General features: G+C 39.6%; 1 protein-coding gene across 1 annotated transcript in view; it reads right to left on the bottom strand.

The window, feature by feature from the left end:
• The window catches only part of LOC124117405 (cyclin-dependent kinase-like 2), a 304,230-nt gene that overhangs the window by 253,807 nt on the left and 29,744 nt on the right, over window positions 1-20,679 (bottom strand). The window contains exons 2-4 of the mRNA XM_048402623.1: window positions 9,644-9,764; window positions 8,870-9,022; window positions 7,141-7,369 (exon numbers count right to left, since the gene is read on the bottom strand). Of these exons, the coding sequence (XP_048258580.1) occupies window positions 7,141-7,369; window positions 8,870-9,022; window positions 9,644-9,764 (503 nt within the window). The remainder of the gene's footprint in view (window positions 1-7,140; window positions 7,370-8,869; window positions 9,023-9,643; window positions 9,765-20,679) is intronic.

Below are 20,679 nucleotides of genomic sequence, written 5' to 3'. Positions count from 1 at the left end.
TGCATCCATCTTGATCAGATCAGGACAGTGGATAATATTCAACTCGAAAGTCCTTCAACTCTGCTGAGAGCTATTCCAGTCAAAGAAGAAAAATACAATAGCGGTAGAACAGAAACTTTCTCATCATTACAATATAAAAAATTAAAGCGGGGTATTATTTCAGACCTCAAAATTTCTGTATTAGATGTAAAACATCAACCTGTACATATAGGATACTTGAGTGTAACACTCAATATCATAAATAATGGTTGATTCATCAGGCCCTGGAACACTCAGATAATGTAATACAATTGCGCTTTCCGATCACAGAGACACAGAAGGATTCGGTAAACCCGGTATTGATGGCAAGTTATACGCTTTACAATTGTATACCAGCTGAAAGAAGTTGCATTTCCAGTTAATCTAGGAGATTTAAGTGATGTCGACGTTAGTAGACTCAATAAAAACACTTCATACAATCTTACTCGCAACGATGATAATAAATGGACTATGATCGAAGAAAAAATCGAGTGGCTATTGAATATCGTCATTACCCCACAGTATGTGATGATGGGTAAGGCACATAATTTAACTAAGATAATAAATAGTGGGATCGTACTCAGGGCTTATATCCCATCAAAACGAAAAGGTGTGTTAGTCGCTCCCCTGCCAGAAAACCAAAGTCATATGTTATTGAGTCATCCGGCAGTAAAAAAATGTTAGTTTAAATTTGGTTACTGAATTCAATGATATATTTAATAACTTGAAGGATATACCCAATGGTGCTACACTTATTATTGAAGTCTTGTTCGGAGATGCACCAGAAGATGCCTTCGAAATATTACCAGGTCTATCAAGTAAATGGCTTAAGATACAAGAACATCAACGTTGTAGTGTTGTTCAGACAGGACTAGGGCTCGCTACAAACCTTGAGGGGGTCCAAGTTAATAAAGGTGATAGCATTTCTCTTACTAAGATATTTATGCCGTATAATATACATTTAATAAGGTTGATGTATACTCTCAAAACATTGAAGAAAGACCAATTAAAGACTATTATATGATATAATAATATACATTATGGGTTTATATCCGGCGCTCGATGAAGCATCTGAAAAGACGGATACTGTTGATGGATTTCGATTACATCAAATAAGCAACATAAAACATCGAACAGAAAAGGAGAGGGAGTTGAGACTTGGATTGTATAAAAAGTATCGTAGAGCTGTGAATGCTCTGGACGGAGTTGACACCGCGCTTGTAGCAGCTGGCATGGGACTCGGTGTAGCCGTGGTTGGTTTATTATCAACTATAATCGCCGGGCCTATCGTCCTTGGCATGGAAATAGACGCTGGAGTCTCAGGACTGGCCGGAATAGTGATGGAATTTATTTCACGTAAGTTGCAAAAGAAAGCATTTAAACATGATAATATTCAGATACTCGCCGAAGCAAAGTTATACAGCATTGAGGACCATATTTCAACAGCAATGGCTGATTGTAAGATATCCGAGGAGGAGTTTTGTTTAGTTTTGTCAGAACTAACCAAATACAACGTAATGAAGCACGAGTTTCGATCCAATTATCGTCAGACCAGTGGTATTAGTGAAGACGAGAAAAAAAAGTTCATAGAACAGGGGAGACAACAAGCGCATCAATTATTCCGTGCCAAAACCAAATAACTGGTTGGAGATTAAAAATAGATTGTTTCCTTTTGCTGGAAAATACAATAATTTAGACGAATGCTTACATAAGTATATAATAATGGAGAATTACAAGCCAATCAAAATGGCGAGAATTACCACAGGGTATATATTATATCAGTGATGTCAAACCAACCAAATACAGTCATCAATTGTTTCTTTCCAATTTAGAAAAAGAGTATATAGTCTGGTCTCCTAGTAAAATGAACGAAGAACTTCGTAAAAATGTTGAATATCAGTTTGTTCAAAATAATGGTATGCGTATGAGTGAAAATAATAGAGAATATTTTCATTACAATTTAGTTTAATATCATGACGATCGTTGAATCGCATCATCACTTTTGCATAAAAAATTCCATCTGTAGTAGCGGTAAAGGTATATAAAATCTGGCTCCAGTGGGGTTGCAGCAGAACCCCCATTACCTATACTACTGAATGCTACACAAGATATGGGTGCTGAAGAGTTTCTACTTGGTTGAAAGATGTGGCCTTTAAATTTGTGGATGCATTTGGTAACTGTTTTCACATTCCCCTCAACTTTGAGACACAATAGAGTCACATGCCTTTGCATCTGGTGATAGGCTCGAAATGGGAACTCACTTTCACTGACTTTTTTAAAGAGTTATTTTAGGCTGAAGATGATACAGCAACAAAGCAGGGGTCCGGAAACCGTCATATGCGCCGGACATGTCCGATTGGGAATCTCAAATGTCCGGTTTAAAATATTGCTTACCGGACATTAAAATTTTTCTGTCCGGACATTTTAAAAAGTATTGTCCGGACATTCTTAAATTTTGACCGGACATGATCAACAGTTAGGACTGAGCAGTTTCTGTCTGCAGTTGTAACACAATGAAGATTATCTACACTGACAAGCTTTGTTTGTTTTGATTGCTGTAAATACATCGTACCTACAATGATAGTCCAATCGGTCAATCACTGTAATAGGCAATAAACTGAGTTGACACTCAGACTCATGAATATTAATTAGACCGTTCACAACGTTGACAGATCGTTATTATAACAAAAACAAAGGTATGTTTTCCATATATATCTAAAATGATATTATTTGTTATTAATTGTCCGGTGAATTAAACAATTTAAATTGAAACAATTCATAATTCATCATATTATGAATACGTAACAACTTGTAATTTGTGTGTAAAAAGTCGTACTAAAACACGCTGTTTTAAGGGGGCGTGGCATAAATGTAAATGTCCGATTGGGATTTTAAATTTTCCGGACCCCTGCAACAAAGTATACCATCGATAACATCGATAATGAGTCTGAGCTGGTAAGACAAATACGAAGTGTGTACACTGGCTGAACCACTCTATAAGTACTGCGTCACAGAACGATTCAAGTGGCCAGAACTGATACCCCATGGTACATCAATCTAAATGTGCCCACCAGATTGATGAAGGGTATTTAACTGTTGTTCAAAGACCCTTTGCATGCTGATACAGCATATTCCAGAGAAGGCGAAGTATTATAAGCAAAGTAGAAGTTATCATTGAGGGTATGCCCAACAAGTTATACAGTCAAAGCATGAAGGCATGAAGGTACAGCAACAATGGGGTGAGGTCAAAAATCTCCCAGCTATAGAACGTCATCCCAGGTTTCCATGGTTGTCAAGGACCTGGCTCTTGCCGACATCTCACTTGTCAAATTCCTAACCTCAAAGTGTGCGCTGTGGCTTGACATGAGGACAACAGATGCTGATCAGTTACATGGTAGTGGACGAAGAATGCAGAATGCAAGAAAGGATGTAACCAAATAGATTACTAAGAAGGCATAGACATTATCTAAATTAAAATTTTATTTGTGTGTGATAAAAGATGCACATTTCAACATAGACAATGGACGATTTATGCAAGCAATTTATTGAGATCATACCACAGATACTCATTGTGCCATCATCTGTGGTAAAACAGCTTTACCCATAATATTTTACAAGGTCATTACCATAAATATTTCAAGCACATTATGATTATATGTCCAACTATACTCGATAATAAAGTATACCTATCTAGATGTTGTGTGACTAAGGATCCTGAGATGTACAAAGTTGACCCAAAAGAGTCCTTACCTGATTGCTTATGGTTATTTCATGACACATTCAAAGGACACACAACCCTTTTCATAATAGATTGCTATAGTGCAAATACAACAAAAGCTTTCTTATTTTGCTTTTACGGGTCAAAATACATGACACAGTGTTTGAGTTCTTACACAGAAATATAACTTGGTCCTGAAAGATCTTCAGAAGCAGACACGTCAAATTGCCATATTTTTTATATTTGTATACATATCCTGCATTACTCCTCTATGCATTCACTGCTTACCTTTTGACAGTAGTGAATCTGTAATCCTGCTGAAGAAAGAAAAGTGCCATTCTGTTCTGTGCACGCAGTAAAACCACCCAAAAAAGCGAGTTTGAAACTACGCAAGTAGGGTAATGATTGCTCTGGATATGATTCAATTGCTTTCATGGCGTCGTGTGTTGGTTACCTGCTGTGCTCCGAACCCGTAGTGCACACACTGGGCACAATTATAGTTCATCCTCGTCTTCCACTCCCATGATGTGGGATAGTGAAAGATCTATCGGGTTGTCCTGGCAATTGGTTTTTAGCTACAAAATCCCAGCATAACCTGAGGTAGACTGTTCCGTGCGTTAAAGTGTACATGAGTGATATCAAGTGCATGAATCTCTCTCACTCTTGCCACTGTGGCTTAGGCCAAGAGAAAAATTGTCTTCTTGGTAAGGTTGGAAAATGAGACTCGGACGGAGACTCGGACGGAGAGGGCGAAATTTGACCTTCTGTTCCTCAAGGCTAAATTAGCGTAATAAAGCTTGCAGTTCCCGAATCTTTGTCATTTTGTGATCCTCCAGTACTGCCAACACTGAATTTAAAGCTACCAAATACGTAGTAATGGTGCTTCCTTTCAAGTGTCTTTTGGTACACAAGTATAGTAGATACACAGCTTTAGTGGGATCTTGAGTCTTTTCTTTACAATAGGTCTCAAATGATCACCACTTATCATCATCCAGGCCTCAAGTTGAGGGTGTATGTGCCATTGCAATAGCCTTAGATAGCCAATAGCCAAATGGCTTTTCTTGCCTAGGGCTCTTTGTGAATGAACCAGGCGTGTAGATGAAACCTGCCTGGCATGGGGTGTGGTCGCCTGCTGTGTGGATGCACTAGTAGGTTGGGCCACCCTGGTAGAGATAGTGGTTTGCTTCCTGCAAGGTTTCTTAGGTCCACAAACTACCCTTTCGTCAGCCAGCAAGGCACAATCAAAATCAGAGCAAGGTTTCTGGTTGCCCTTATCTTTTGTATCACCTTGGGAAGAAGAACTTGGGGTGGAAACGAGTACACCCTTACACCCTCCCAAGGGATGCTCAGTACATCATCAACTGCCCAGGCCTGCAGATCAGGAATCGGAGAAATGTACGTTCGGATCTGAAAATTTTGGTGTGTGCAAATAGATCGATGTTGGGTTGACCTAGGCTCTGAAATATGAGATGCAATGCCTCTGGGTGGGGCTTCCACTCCATGGGTGCCACTCTGCCCGGCCTGGATAGGGCATCTTGCAGCACATTCCGACAACTGGGTATGTGATGGCACCAGGAAGCGCAGACCCAGTTGATCCACCAGGTTAAAAAAACTGACCGTCTGTTTGAGCATAGAGTGTGAATGAGTGGTCCCCTGATTTCTGCAGGCACCAGACCACTGTGATGTTGTCGGTGGATATGGCGAGTTGATGCCAAGGTCTTTATATACTGTAAATCGTGAAATTAATGCGTCTCCAAAAGAATGCGACAGCTGACCCCGAGCCAAAAATGTGACTCAATATGAATGTGACACCCCCTCCTCTTAAGCATCAGTGGATTTATATCTACAGAAAATGTCCTCTGTCAGGTTTACAGGAGAATCCCTACCTTAATCCAACATTACATTAATCTAATCACACACCAAATAGCACCGCTTATTAGCGCTGAGTAGAGTACTTCCGCTAAAACAATACATGCGCGCTGGCTCGTGTCTGCCTTTGACGCAGTCGCAAAGAACAAAGACACCGTGTTGCGTGGGTGGCGTCTGTCTGTGATCAGTGCTGACATAAGTGAGTAGAACTCTTGCCTTGACCCCAGCAGTGACAATTCACAGGATGTAATTAGTGTTTAAATGACATTGTTTATATACTTGTTACAAGTGCTGCTCAATAAACAGTGATGTGGAATACATAGCTGTTTGTTTTCAGCGTATGTCTAAGTTGGTATTTCTGCTATCCAAAATGTCTTATTGTTGATATACATGCGACGTTTAATAATGCGAACAAAGACCACTCGCATTTTTTGCATATAATTCATGCACACGTTAATTTCAAGATTTACAGTATATGGGTTGAAAGCCACAAGGTGAGAAACAGCAAAATTGGAGGATCAATTTAGTAGCACGTCTGTACTCTGTCATGAGTGATATGAAGACAACATTCGTCTTCCACTTCTAGTATGACGTGGCAGCTTGTGATTGCGGGGGGGGTTGTCCTGCTTCAGAATGGAACAACACTTTTCTTTCCTCAGCAGGATCAATCACAGCTTCACTACAGTGAATGCATTAATGAATAATGCAGGATAAGTTAAAAAATTGATATTATTCCTACTATGACTGAACAAGATAAAGTTCAAAAACTGCTGTCAAAAACTAAACATGCCAAACTTCTGATGAAGACTGATCAACCCTTCACTTATATAACACATTGAAATAATAGGTCAACACGACTATAGAAATTCAGCAGCCTGAGCTTATTCAAGAACCTTGTTGTCATACCAAATTATTTTGTCTTTTCACACTGCATCGTGAAACAGGTATCAGACGGGGGTAGAGAAATGGGGTGAGGAAGAACATTATACAATTCATGTGAACTCAAGAACTGTGTGTGATAAAATGTATATTGAAAATGATTTTTTTTTAAATGAGACATGTTTGAATTTATTTTTTAAAAAGGGACTTTTTTTTAGCCCCCAAAAGGGGTGAAAAGTGGGTAAGCCAGAACATTATAAAATTATGTGTGAACTGAGCCAGAACCCCTTTAGTAGTTCCCTACTACTCTGGTGCATTACACAAATAAACACATGACAAATGCATGACATTCTCATTTTACATGAGACATTATAGGAAAAAGAATGATAAATACATGGACCTAGCGAAAAATATCAACATTGTAAACATTATATTCAAAATCTAATTATTATAATAGGTTATGCTTTGTTGTTGTCTTGGATTGAAAAAGAGATTCACACATAATATTGATCAATATATGTCGGTTGTGATGGAATGGTTAATATAGGTAAAAGTTATAGCAAGCTTTTAGTGTTGCAAAATTCAAAGTACAATTGGTGAAGTCTACTGTCAATAACACTATGTGGTTGTGTGTAAAGTGTTAGAATTGTACGTACCTTCCATACTTAGTGTCCCCAACAAGTAGTTCTGGAGCTCTGTACCAGCGGGTGGCCACATAATCTGTGTAGGTTTCTCCAGGCTGAGCCAAGGTGCGTGCAAAACCAAAGTCACACAATTTGACCACTCCAGATTTACTGACCAGTATGTTTTCAGGTTTAATATCACGATGTATGATCTGGACCAAAAGAAAAATGTATTTTAAATGACAGGGTTTTTTTATATACACTTATTTAAATTCTTCACTGAGCTTCAAATACATAATGATCTATTATTCAAAATGATAGAGTGCATATCTATCCAAGTGTTTCTGTTTATACAGCAGACTCAACATTAACATCGTTTTAGACATATACTAATACCTGGACAATACAATACAAAACTTTCATGAATACATTTTCCGATGCATGGTACATGACATTTCACCTTTGTGAAAGAAGCAACACATATGAGCAGTGAGTCCAGTGAGAGGAACATTGTGACCACCCTATCACATTCCTCACAGCATACCCAGCTTTCTTGGAAAGTTCTCACAAAATATTCCGCGGGAACACGTGTCAAGCAGTGAGGGTTAAAAGCAAAATATATTTCTGGCTAGTTTACAATAGGTCTTATCCTTCCTTAAAAAGCACAAACATCACACAATAGTAATTATTGTGTATAATTCTAAGAATACTACTTCTATTACATCATATCCATAATCCTGCATTTTGCCTGTTCTCTTGAGAATTTTCAACAGATGTCCTCTTCACTGCCAGCTATCCAATAAGTAGTTGCTCAAGAAATAGTATTGAAACTGCTCTTTACTTATTTCCAATAATTAAACATCACAGATGCAGATATTTTGGGGAGGAAAGAGGAACTAATTCTGATGTAACAGAGGTAGCATTCTTAGAATTATATACAAAAATAATTAATATTTGATAATATATTTGAATAACTTACCTCTGAAACATCATATCCAGAATATACCAGCGGGAAAGAACTTTAGATCACTCTCTGATCTTACAATGTGAATCCAGCTGTTAACCTATGATCTAACTACCCTGTCTCACAATGATCCAACGGCTAACTCAGATTGTAACATTTGAGGTTCACTGGAATTACAAACTCCATCCTCCCAAACCCCCTCCTGAGAAAAAGCGGTCGTAGATAGAAGTTGGTAAACAAGTTTTGAGAACTCAACTGACAAGCTGGCACAACTTGTTCTATAGATATGGAGCTCAAAGTAGCTAAGCTTGTGAATAAGGCTCGAATCTCGTGAGCCCTGCAATTACAAGGTATAGGAGCTGAGAGTTGGGGATACTGATAACTATCTGCAATAAATGTTGCGAGCCACCCTGCTTTTGTTGCCTTTGTGAACAAGCGTTTCCTGTGCTTCCTATGGCCCTCAGTGGCTGCAAGGTTGCATCTTATGCTCTTGCTAGGCACACCCCTGTCTCTTGGAATGGGCTTGCCTCTGCTCCCCTGGCTTTGTTGGAGGCTAGTATCCTTTCTAATGTTGGAAAACTGATGAGATGTTGCACGAAAAGAATATTGTCCAGCTTAAATTTGTCTTCTCTTTGGAGGATGTCCTCTGGGTGCTTCCGCAAGACGCATCTGTGCCCTAGTCGCCAGGCTAATGGTAGTCAAATGGAAGCAGTCCTTGTTTTCCCGACTAACTTTGTCCATGACAAGCCACAGTTTGTTGTTAAATAGTTCCAGGGATGCTAAAGGCTGTGACAATACTGACATCCTCAATGGTTCCATCAGGTAAGTCTAGTGGTAGTTGACCTGGAAGGCCCTGGAAGTGAAGGTTGTCGTCCAAGGTGTGAGCGCCATCCGCTACTTCAAACGCATGAATGAGGAAGTCCTTCTTCTTATAACATGGAGCCTTAAAAGCTGGAGAAGCAGAAAGCTTGATAAAGTTCTCATCCACAGCAGATATATATATATTAAGCATCAGATCTCATGGAATAGAAGTGAGGTGATCGGGGCCTGGAAACGGAGCAAGTGCTGAGAGACGGTCTGCAATCCAGTCAGCAACTTGGTTGAGGCCAAGGTGTGTTTCCTTCTCTTGGGAAGAATCCTCATAGGCCAGGATGAAGAAGCCCACAAAAGAGTCTGAGTGATAGTCGTTATGACGATGGATCAGAGACAGGCTCCAGGAATGACGTCTAGACCTGAAGACTTGCTCGCGCTATGACGAGCAGAGGATCCAGGCGATGCCAAGCTGTGTAAAGATGTAGATCTGACAGTAGAGGCACCACCATGAACAATGGGTGCCAGGGGTACCGAGGGCATAACAGATACTGGGGACGTCAGAAGAGCCTTCAGTATGGCCGGGGAGGCATCTGTTGAAACAAAGATTGCTTCGTGTGCAGCCATGTGAGGTCCATATTGTTGAGGTGCCTGCTGGACGGACGGATGTCTGAATCGTGGAGGTGATGGTGCAAGCAACGCCATGTAGCTGGTCAGAGGCCCTGATGACAGGTAGTACGCTTGCGGGAAGGTCAATCTCACAGTCATCAGTGGCAGGTTGAGCCAGTGCCAGGGTGGTCATTGATGTGTAGATGAGCTCAGTTGTTGGCGTAGTTGTCGGCACCTGTGTCATACCAACACCTGAGAAGGTGAGGTTGCTTGCCTGGTTGACATAGAGAGAAGATTCTCAGGACATGACAATCGTAGAGGAGTAGAAGCTTGGGGTTTCCGGCCCAAAGAAAATGGAGTTGCTCTGGCTGGAGGAGAAGAGGCAGGCTTTGAGGAGTCAGATATCTTTTTGGCGAGTTTACGAACTTGCTGCGTACGTTGTTTATGTGACACTCTCGGGTACTTGGTGAAGGCTGTGGGAGAGAGGGGTAGGCAAGCACTACACTTAGTAGCTCTTGAACAAATATCAGTGCAGCCCAGACACAAAGGGTAGGGGTCCCAACAAGACTTGTTACTGTGGCACTTAGCACAATGGGGCATATATCTGCAATGAAGCAGTGGTGTAAACACAATGCATGATTGTGTATGTGTCCTTTTATCTCAATCCCAAACCACGAAGGTAAAAGGATAAGTTATGAAAGAAAACTTAAAACCACTTCAATAACAATAAGGAATCATAGGTACAACCATATACATGAAGTAGCAAGCAACACAAAGAATATATAACACGAGACACAAAAAGAAATGTGACCATGAAGTAAATTCAAAATGCAGCAGTAGAAACTAACATTTTTATTCGGCTAGTCCTCATAATGATAACATGTAGAAAAACCCTTAAAAATGGCAAATTTTTACTAGTCCTTATGATACCTTAACTATTGGGCAGTTTATGCTAAAATGGCTAATTGGAACAACAATACGTCTGCTATTTACCATGACAAAAAGCCACCATCAAGCTTTAAATATTACTGCAATGGCAAATATAGTAGGTAAGACAAAAAGACACAAACCAATAAGGATATAAATCAAACAATACAAAAGAGTTGAATAACACGCTAAAGGTTGTCGATGGATAACCTTGAGAACTCAAAACAATGACTGTTCAAAATGAGTGACAGCAATAACGGAAATAGCTTTTCACATTTGAGCATATTTTGTCAATGAAAGTTAAACATGACATATGTTTATCCAAATGTGGAGATAATGGCCAAAAAGAAACAGACGAAAAAACACATGAATGGACTGTTTAAGATGTGACATAGGTACCTGGCTAGCCACATGGAACAATCAATAGGAGAGTGATCGGCTTCATACGACCGAGGCATATCTTTTTTGTAATCTAGACTTTGATAAACATTTGCTAGTATTTTGTAACTCATCCGTAAGAAAAACACACTCGCTTTCACTTCAATTTGCCTCTAATAAAAAACATGACTGAACCCCTCTACTCTGAGCAGCGCCTGTATCGTTCACATCACTCGGAGCTCTATTGTTTTGTTTTGAGAATTGATTCAGCATAAACTAAAAAGGTGTGCCATCACTCTCAGAAATTATTTCATGCATGATTTAATAAACACACATAATCACTATTGTACTGTCCCATTAAAAAATAAACACCTAAGTTGCTGTCAGCTTTGCTACTCAAATTTGTTTTCATAAATTTTGGAGACAAACTGTCAAAAATGAAACATGCAACATATACTGAACAACAAAAGTTCCTTTGACATTGAGTAAGATTTAATGCAAAGTTATGTTTTTTACCAAATCTGAAACAATTTCGGTTTGCAACAGATAAAAGACATTGTAAGTGTTCAAATGGTTTAATTTGCCATACTGACTTCAGAAAATGTGTGATTTCATAAAAAACATGAACATGCCAAAATGTCAATTTAGCAAATCAATAGCTTGTGTGTCCACCTCTGGTTGTGATGCAAGCAACACATCTTCGTCTCATGGAATGGACCAGGCGTCCTCTGGGATATCTGTCCATATCTGCTGGAGCATGTTTCAAAATTTCTGGAGTGTCTGTGGAACACATGGTTGACGTCTAAGGCCTGATCCATCGCATCCCACATTGCTCGTTTGTTGAGAGATCAGGAGAGTGAGCTGACATTCACGTTGTTTTGGGTTTTTTAAAAGAATCCTGAACAAGTCAAGCAATATGAGGCCAAGTGTTGTCATGCTGAAAGGTAATGCCTGGGCCATGACGACGCAAAAACAGTAGAACAACAGGGCCGATGATCTCGTCGCGGTAGCGCTGTCCATTGAGATTTCCCTCTCCCACTATCAAACGGGTCGTCTGTCTTGCTGTAATCCCACCCCATACCATAACGCTGCCGCCCCCGAACCGATCATCTTCCATGACACAATGATTGACGTAACTTTCACCTCCACGTCGTTACACTCGAATCCGTCCTTGCTGTGGCTGAGGTGAAAACGAGACTCGTCAGTGAATAGAACTTGTCCCCACTGCATGGCCGTCCAGCGTAGACTCTGTCTGCACCACTGTACATGTGCTTGACTGTCGTTTCCTGTCAAAATGAGACATCTGGCAGGTCTTATGGCGACAATCCCTGCACATGTGAGGCGACAACGTACGGTTTGTGAAGATATTCGCCGAAGGCCAGGGATGCTTCTTGCAGTCACTGTTGCTGGCTGGAATCGATTTCGTAGGTGTGTTGTTTGAATCCAGTTGTCTTGTCGATTATTGGTTATGTGGCCTGCCACTCCGAGAATGGTCTCTGACTGCATTCGTCTGTTGCCAATGTTGCCATACACACTAAATGGTGTTTCTGTGGACGTTAAATTGTCTTGCAACATCACGTTGACTCGATCCTGCTTCAAGCATACCAATGGCTTGCATACGCTCATTTTCGGACAGGCATGGCATTTCATAATGTTGAATAATTGTGTAATTTTGTTGTTTTTCTGAGTGGTTGTTGTCAGCATGATACTAAACAATGCATATGGAATCCCGTTAACGCACGTTTTTATACACATTCTTGGGTAGTGAAATGCATGGGGCTTCCATAAAAGTCAACTTTTGCATGGAATGCATGCTTTTCTGTAGCACTTGCATTTTTGTGACTTGATTCCATACATGTACTACAATATTGAAAACCAAACATTACTTGTTTGAAAAATACACTAAAATATTGGTGTCACAGGAACTTTTTTTGTTGAGTATAAGTTCACACAAAACTTAATGTTTAATGGAAAAATATATAAATCTAATTGATATCTGCAAAATAAACACAAAATATAAATCCAAAAGATTTTAATTCTTACAAAAATTTGAACTAAATCATGAAGCTATTATGACTTGCAAAATAAAAGGAGGGTGTAAGGGATATATTCTCCCACTCCAAAATTTATTTCCTTCCCAGGTGGGATACTTCGTAATTTATAGAAATCATGTGAACCAATCACATTACGACATTGGGGTAAGATAATATGTATTCTTGTCAGGACTCAACAACTCATTTTATTGTTTCCATATCATGTAGTGAGGCGAAAGCAAAACCAAAGGACACAACTGTCAGATTATTGTGAGCATAGATAAACACGATATACAATGATATATGGGGTTATCACTGCACAACTAAAAATATACAACTAACAATAACTCAAGTAGTATAGGTAATGGGGGTTCTGCCGCAACTCCACTGGAGCCAGATTTATATACCTATACTGCTACTACAGGGGGAATTTTTTATGCGAAAATGATGATGCGATTTAACGATAGTCATGAGATTAAGTTAAATTGACTCCAGCTCAACAATACCTGGGGCCAATCATTGCTTCAATTAGTATAAAAGTGATGATGCGATTCAACAAAAGTCGTTTTAAAAGAAATATCAATATTAATTAATAATGAATAAAATTTACTATAGCCCACGAGGATATTGGAAAGGTGTAGGAGCAATAAAAAAATTAGCCACCGCGGCTAAGGTATCTAAAGATGTAGCCAAGGATTGGTTGAAGAAACAAGCGATGTGGCAAATATATTTACCGGCACCGCGTTATATACCGAGGAAGAAGTTTGATATTTTTACAACGAACGAAGTTCATCAGGCTGACCTCTTGTTTCTTCCCCACAATAAGGTAAAACGCAAAACGTATCAATACGCTTTAACGGTAGTGGATGTGGCTAGTCGATACAAAGAGGCTGAGCCATTAACCTCGAAAGATTCAACAGAAGTAGCTAATGCACTGAGCCGCATATATAAACGCGGACCACTAAAATGGCCTAAGTTATTTCAAGTAGAGTTTATGGGATCAGTAACTACACTGTTAACAAAGCACGATGTCGAAATCAGGCGTGATGAAAGAGAGGCCCACCGAACTCGAAGGAGGCCTACGTCGCGCAACCGATCCCATATGGTCCCTTAAGACATATAACATTAGTCGATTGGTTATGAAAGAAGGAGAGCCTATTCTTTATTATCTTCAAGATGGACCGGGTAGGGCATTTGTACGAGAAGAGTTGCTCATAGTTCCCAATGATACAGTATTACCACCATAACCATAAGCATAGGTAGTTACACCATCCTTATCAATCCATCTCTTTGTATCTAAGGGGGATAATGATGTCTTGTTCATTCTTAATCCATATATCCTATGATTGTAACTTCTTAAAGAGTTCATCTCGTGTTTGAACGTTCTACCCTTGAATAATGATTCTTTATACTGTTCGTGTTTGATATGCTTTTTTACAACATACTTCTTAACACCCTTAGCTTTTCTTATCTCTCCATTATCGGACTTCTTTATAGAATACATCTTAGGTCTTAATCCTACATACTCCGCTATAGGGGTCCCAGCACATTCATCACTTCTTTTTATTTACTATGCTGTGCAGTGGATTATCTTTTGGGTAATCGCTCGTGTCGTACATATCTATTTTTTCTGCCATATCTTTATACACATCCTCAGTTTGTATTTCCATCAACAAAGAATCTGTGTCGGTATATAACACCTCGCATCTATCACCGTATTGCTTCTAAAGTTCGTTGTAATAAAAGTCATACATTAAGTGTTTTGACAAGTCGAGAATACTCATACCGACGTACACCGGTCTGTTGAATGTTATATTACTCTTCTGCATATGCAACGTGGCTAAGTCGTTATAGAATATCTTGCTTCTGTTAAAAGCCGGACTGGCTATAAGTTTCCTGAGTCTTTCTTCCTCATTAGATCTGACTAATTTAACATCAACACGCTTCCTTAGATTCTCCATAGTTTTACCAAATACTGAGTTATTCATGAGCTTATACAGATTCTTTTCGAAATCGCTGGTAGCTATCTTTCTTAAATCTGTGTTCAACCTTATATAGGGCTCCATCCAAGAGCTTTGATCGAACTTTAGAACTCTGTGTATTTTCTTAAGTTTCATACCTAACGATAGATACAACTGGAGATTTCTGTAGTGAACTATATATTTTGTCTTATCCATCAAATTTGGTACGAGTTTTTCTACGTTAGCTAACCTACTATTACCCATCAAGGAGCATGGATATTGCGACATCCAATCTTTATTAACCATTTATCTTTCGGGAGCTAGCGGATAACTGTTATGATCTTTATGTAACGAACTTGGATATTCCAAGTCAACTTCTAGTATGTACCCTTTATTCGCATCATTCACATTGATATTATTCACATCGACATCATCAACCCACTCAAAACCACCCGTGGGTAAAGGTTGACTCATAGCCCATCCGTACAAATTGTTAGCGTCGAGATATAATATGTGCGTGTCGGGTTTACTCGGATCGTATCCTTCCACTAATGTAACAATAGTATACATCGCTATCGTCGATACTCAAAACCTCATTACCGCTAATTTTAATGGCGATTTTCTTAACGATAGCACGACCTATGTTCTGAACGGGCTGCCTGTTAACATCGGTAGAAGTCAAAATAATCGTAAATGCTAGTCGGACAGTTCCCGGAACTAACACATCGTGTGCGCCGAGATTAGGAAAGCAAACCAGAAGCGTTTGATTCTGATCGATGGTACTCGGGTTATTAGTTATAGTTACAGACTGAGGAATTGCTTTGACCCCTAATGGATCTCGAAGTCTACGTTGTGGGTTTAACTTGTGTCCGTATTGCGAAGACATTGTTATAATTGAAAATATGTACCCTATGTTTAATATAAAAATGGATGATATTAATCTAGATGATTTTGATAACCCAAATCCAATCGAAGAGGGTACTGATGAAACCAGCTTTGGTGGCATGAATCTTATGGATGAACTTGTACAATCATCCGTTGATGGTTATTACAATGACATTAAAGATGTTAGTCCAACTGCTCGTGAATATTCAAAGTTTATGGTAGCTAGTGATGGGGTATTGCGACTGCGTGGCGCTCCGGATATTGATCTTATGAATTTTCGTACCCGTAAGCCCCTAGCCTTGTCTACGATAGCCGCTAAACACGGCATCGACTTTGTTCATAATAAATTAAATTTTGTGGACTACTCACGACGAGAAAAACTTCCAGCGAAGACTACTAAGGCTCTTAGGACTGTGCGTACTGAACTCGTTAACAACATAGATAATTTGGAGGCTTCCTCGAAGGTGGCCTCGGACGGACTCGAAGAAATCTTGGGTACCTACTACGATAATTCCACGGTCAGTGTATCACCATATTCGGAGTTCAGTATTAGGGAATTACGACAAGCATATAGCTTACGAGAAAACAAAACTTGAACAGGCGGGCGATGAATTCAGCAGACACCGCGTAGCGGAAAGACGGGTTATATGTTCACCTCATGTTTCAATGGTAGTAATTTCTAAAGGTCTGTTCCTGTATAGATTCTCGTCACGCTGTACACTCTGCCAGCAGAAAGTACAGTTTCGCATACTTGCACGGTAGATCCATCCAGTTGCTCCCTGTCTGAAAGGATTGTTGTACAACATGTTTTGTTGTTTTTATAGAATGCCTTGTTTTTTCTTGGAACAGATTTCCGCACTATCAAATTACCTTTTTATAATGCCAACTTTAGGAAGTATTATTTACCAATATCATTATCATTTAGAAACCAGGCCCTTTCTTAACTTACTTAAGTGCAATGATCTCTATTGCGTTTATAGCTAATCCTCTTTAAACTTTGATCATAAAAGCATGGAAGACTGGGGTTTTCTTTGCTGATTGGTTGAATTGCTTCAACAAGAAGATGACAAAAGGTAACCGACATGTGTTGTTACTGTTCGATAATGTCCCAAGCCATCTCATCCCTTAGCACGTGTCAAATGTCAACATCCATTTCCTGCAAATTACAACAAGTCACTAACACCCCTGCATGCTGGTATCATCCATCCTAAACAAATCCAGAGCCAAAATGGACATTTTTTTCTTGGTCAAAACGGACCGGTGAAATATCTTATTGATAATCCAGATCATATTATAGTCGTACACAGTAGTGCACATCCTTCCGCATATCGGAATGCACTTATATAACAACAGGAGAAAATGCTTTAATGGTAATAGATTAGGGTCATGAAGAATTCAGTTTCAATGGTTTTAAGTACTCTGTATAACCAAAGTGCGATTTTATCAAAGGACTTATATGAATGGAGAACGCTGCTACAAATTACGATAGGGAGCCCGCCATTGCTGCTTGCAGCTATATTTAGGGCTCCAAGCCGAAAGGCTGTAGAGCCCTATTGTATCCTTTCGATTTATTAGGGCTCCAAGCCGAAAGGCTGGAAGCCCTATTGTAATCGTTCGATTTATTATTTATTATTATTATTTATTATTCCGCCGATTTTTGTACCAGCGCTAGCAAAATAACCACTGGCCCGATATTGTTCAAATTTTGTGTGTGTATGGAGACCTTTGAGTACTAGATTCCCCCAAAAACACAAGGCCATAGGCCCAAAGGACAAGGGCAGATAACTGAAAAACAAGTATTTTTGGACGATATATTTTGCCCTGCTGCTCCACAACCGTTTGTCCGTTTACTTTCAAACCTTGTATGTATCTGCTGCTTCAGTTCCTTGACATTGTTTGTTCTTTGACTTTGGTCATTGGTCACATGGTTTGGCCGCCATATTTGATTTAAGGTTTTCACAGGGTTTTTTGGGTACCTGTCTTCAAATACTATCTCCTCTGAATCCACTGCATGAAATGCTTTCAAACTTTCTGAGAATTGACTCCATACAGAACACAACAAATTAGCATAGCCGTTTTTGGATATCTTTTTTAGTTGCGGCCATATTGGATTTAAGGTTTTCACAGGGTTTTTTGGGTACCTGTCTTCAAATACTATCTCCTCTGAATCCACTGCATGAAATGCTTTCAATCTTTCTGAGAATTGTCTCCATACATAACACAACAAATAGCCATAGCCGTTTTTGGATATCTTTCTTGGTGACGGCGCTACTGGATTTTGATTTTGATGATTTCTTTCACCGAATATTTACTTTATAAATACAAAGATCATATCTTGTAAGGTTCTCCACAGAAACCATTGAAAGTTCACATGAAGTTAGTCAGACATATGTACATCATATTTTGTTCTTGGTTGCATGCTAAAAGTAACACCGCTTGGTGGTAATATTGACAAAATATCGAATACATCGCTCAGAAAACGTAGGGTTATTTCCATTTGACCGTCAAGTGGCTTTTGCAGTATGTATACTACCCTTGAAGATGAGGGTTAGAATTGGTTTTCAGCAACCCATGCTTGTCTTAAGAGGCGATTATCGGGATTCGAACATTGTCTTGGTGGTAAATGGGTTTAGAACACACTGGTTAACTCTGGCACATACCAATTTCGTAGCGGTGATGTCCTGCAAACGGTGACTATCTTTTGCATGAGTTGGTACAACCAAACCATATGCGGATTCGAACATGGTCAGAGTCAAACATGGGTTAAGAACACACTGGGACATATGTGGTGATGTCTCACAAGCAGTTCATTACATTTGATGGCGTTGGTACAGGCAAACCATTTGAGGATTCGAACATGGTCGAAGTCAAACATGGGTTAAGAAGACACTGGGACACATGTGGGGATGTCTGACAAGCGGTTCATTACATTTGACGGCGTTGGTACAGGCAAACCATATCAGGATTCGAACATGGACGAGGTCAGAAACAGGTTTAGCACTTTATCTCAGCAATACGACATAAACCCGGGGCCCCGACGAAACTCAGAACGCTTATCCATTTGACTGGAGCTCAACTGACAAAGACGTTACAGCCTGTTAAAGAGTCACCAAGCCGAAAAGCTGAAGAGTCCCAGTGCTATCGTTCGATTTAATATTATTATTATTCCGCTGATTTTTGTACCAGAGCTAGCATAATAACCACTGTCTCGACTCCATTCAAATTTTGTATGTGTATCCAGATACTTATGTACCAGATACCACACAAATTCCAAGGCCGTAGGCCCAAAGACCAAGGGCAGATAACTGAAAAATAAACAATTTTTAAAGCTATATTTAGCCCTATTGCTTCGCAACCGCTTGTCCAATTACTTTCAAACTTTAGATGTGTCTGCTGCTTTGGATGCTTGACATTTTATGTTCATTGACTTTGGTCATTGGTCACGTGGTTTGGCAGCCATATTGGATTCAAGGTTTTCACAGTGTCTTTTGGGTACCTGTTTTTAAATGCATACTCTTCTGAATCCCTTGCATGAAATGTTTTCAAACTTTCTGAGAATGGTCTCTTTACATAGCACATCAAACTCTGTTAGCCGATATTTATATATCTTTTATAGCGACGGACCTATTGGATTTTGATTTTGATCATTTTTTCCACCGAAACTTTACTTTGAAGATCATATCTTGTAAGGTTCTCCACAGAAACTATTGAAAGTTTTCATGAAGTTAGTGTGCCATATGCAAATTTATTGTTTGTTCTTGGTTGCATGCTAAAAGTAACACCTTTGGTGGTAATATTTGATTAATATTTGGTTTGGTTTGTTTGTTGTTTAACGCCGCACTCAGCAATATTCCAGCTATATGACGGCAGTCTGTAAATAATCGAGTCTGGACAAGACAATCCAGTGATTGATATCATGAGCATCGATCCACACAATTGGGATAGATGACATGCATCAACCAAGTCAGCAAGCCTGACCACCCGATCCTGTTAGTCGCCTTTTACGACAAGCATGGGTTGCTGAAGACCTATTCTAACCGGGAATGACACCCCTGGAGCACGCCAATTTCATTGTGGCGATTTCCGGTGACTATTTCTTTACGGAATTGGTACAAGCAAACCTTAAATGGATTCGAACATGTCCGAGGTCGGAAATGGGGTAAGAACAGATCTGGACACTCCGGCACACGACAATTTCGTAGCGGCGATACATTTGACGGATTTGGTACAAGGAAACCCTTTGAGGCTTCGAACATGGACGTTTGTGCACAGTATAGCTTGGAGCCCGCCATTGCTGCTTTGCATCTATATTTAGGGCTCCAAGCCGAAAGGCTGGAAGCCCTATTGTAATCGTTCTATTTATTAGGGCTCCCTGCCAACTTGGCAAGAGCCCTATTGTAATTGTTCGATTTATTATTATTATTCTTCTTTATTAGGGCTCCCTGCCATCCTGGCAAGAGCCCTATTGTAATTGTTCGATTTATTATTATTATTATTATTATTATTATTCCGACGATTTTTGTTCCAATCCAAACTCCAAAACTACTGCTCAGAATCTCTTGAAATTTTCCACAAAGATAGCTTAGCTACTGAAGTTATATCCACAAAAATCTCAAGACTCTAGACTCAAAGACTAAGGGCAGATAACTCAAAACAACTTTAAAAATAGCAATTTCAACAGCTAAAATCTCCGCCACGAAAGCTCCAAAGACTTCCAAAATTCTTGAACTGGTGCGGAATCAGATGGCCAACAAATTCTCTACAAATCCAATGTAGCGAAATTGCTTCGCTTGGCCTCCAGATCGGATTAAGTGTTTTTACACTGTTTTTTACCAGATTTCTCAGTACTTGACTCCCAAAATCTCCTCAGCTCAAACTAACAGCTCAAAAGCTTCCAAACTCTCCATACTTTGGCTCCAAGTACCATACTAACAACTTCGCAAAAAAAATCCTCAGATATGTCTTCAATGGCCGCCATATTGACTCCAACTTCCGGCTCAAAGGT

Source organism: Haliotis rufescens, unplaced genomic scaffold (assembly GCF_023055435.1).
Source record: "Haliotis rufescens isolate VD_foot unplaced genomic scaffold, xgHalRufe1.0.p SCAF_28, whole genome shotgun sequence".
Taxonomy (NCBI): domain Eukaryota; kingdom Metazoa; phylum Mollusca; class Gastropoda; order Lepetellida; family Haliotidae; genus Haliotis; species Haliotis rufescens.
This window is presented reverse-complemented; position numbering and strand designations above follow the sequence as displayed.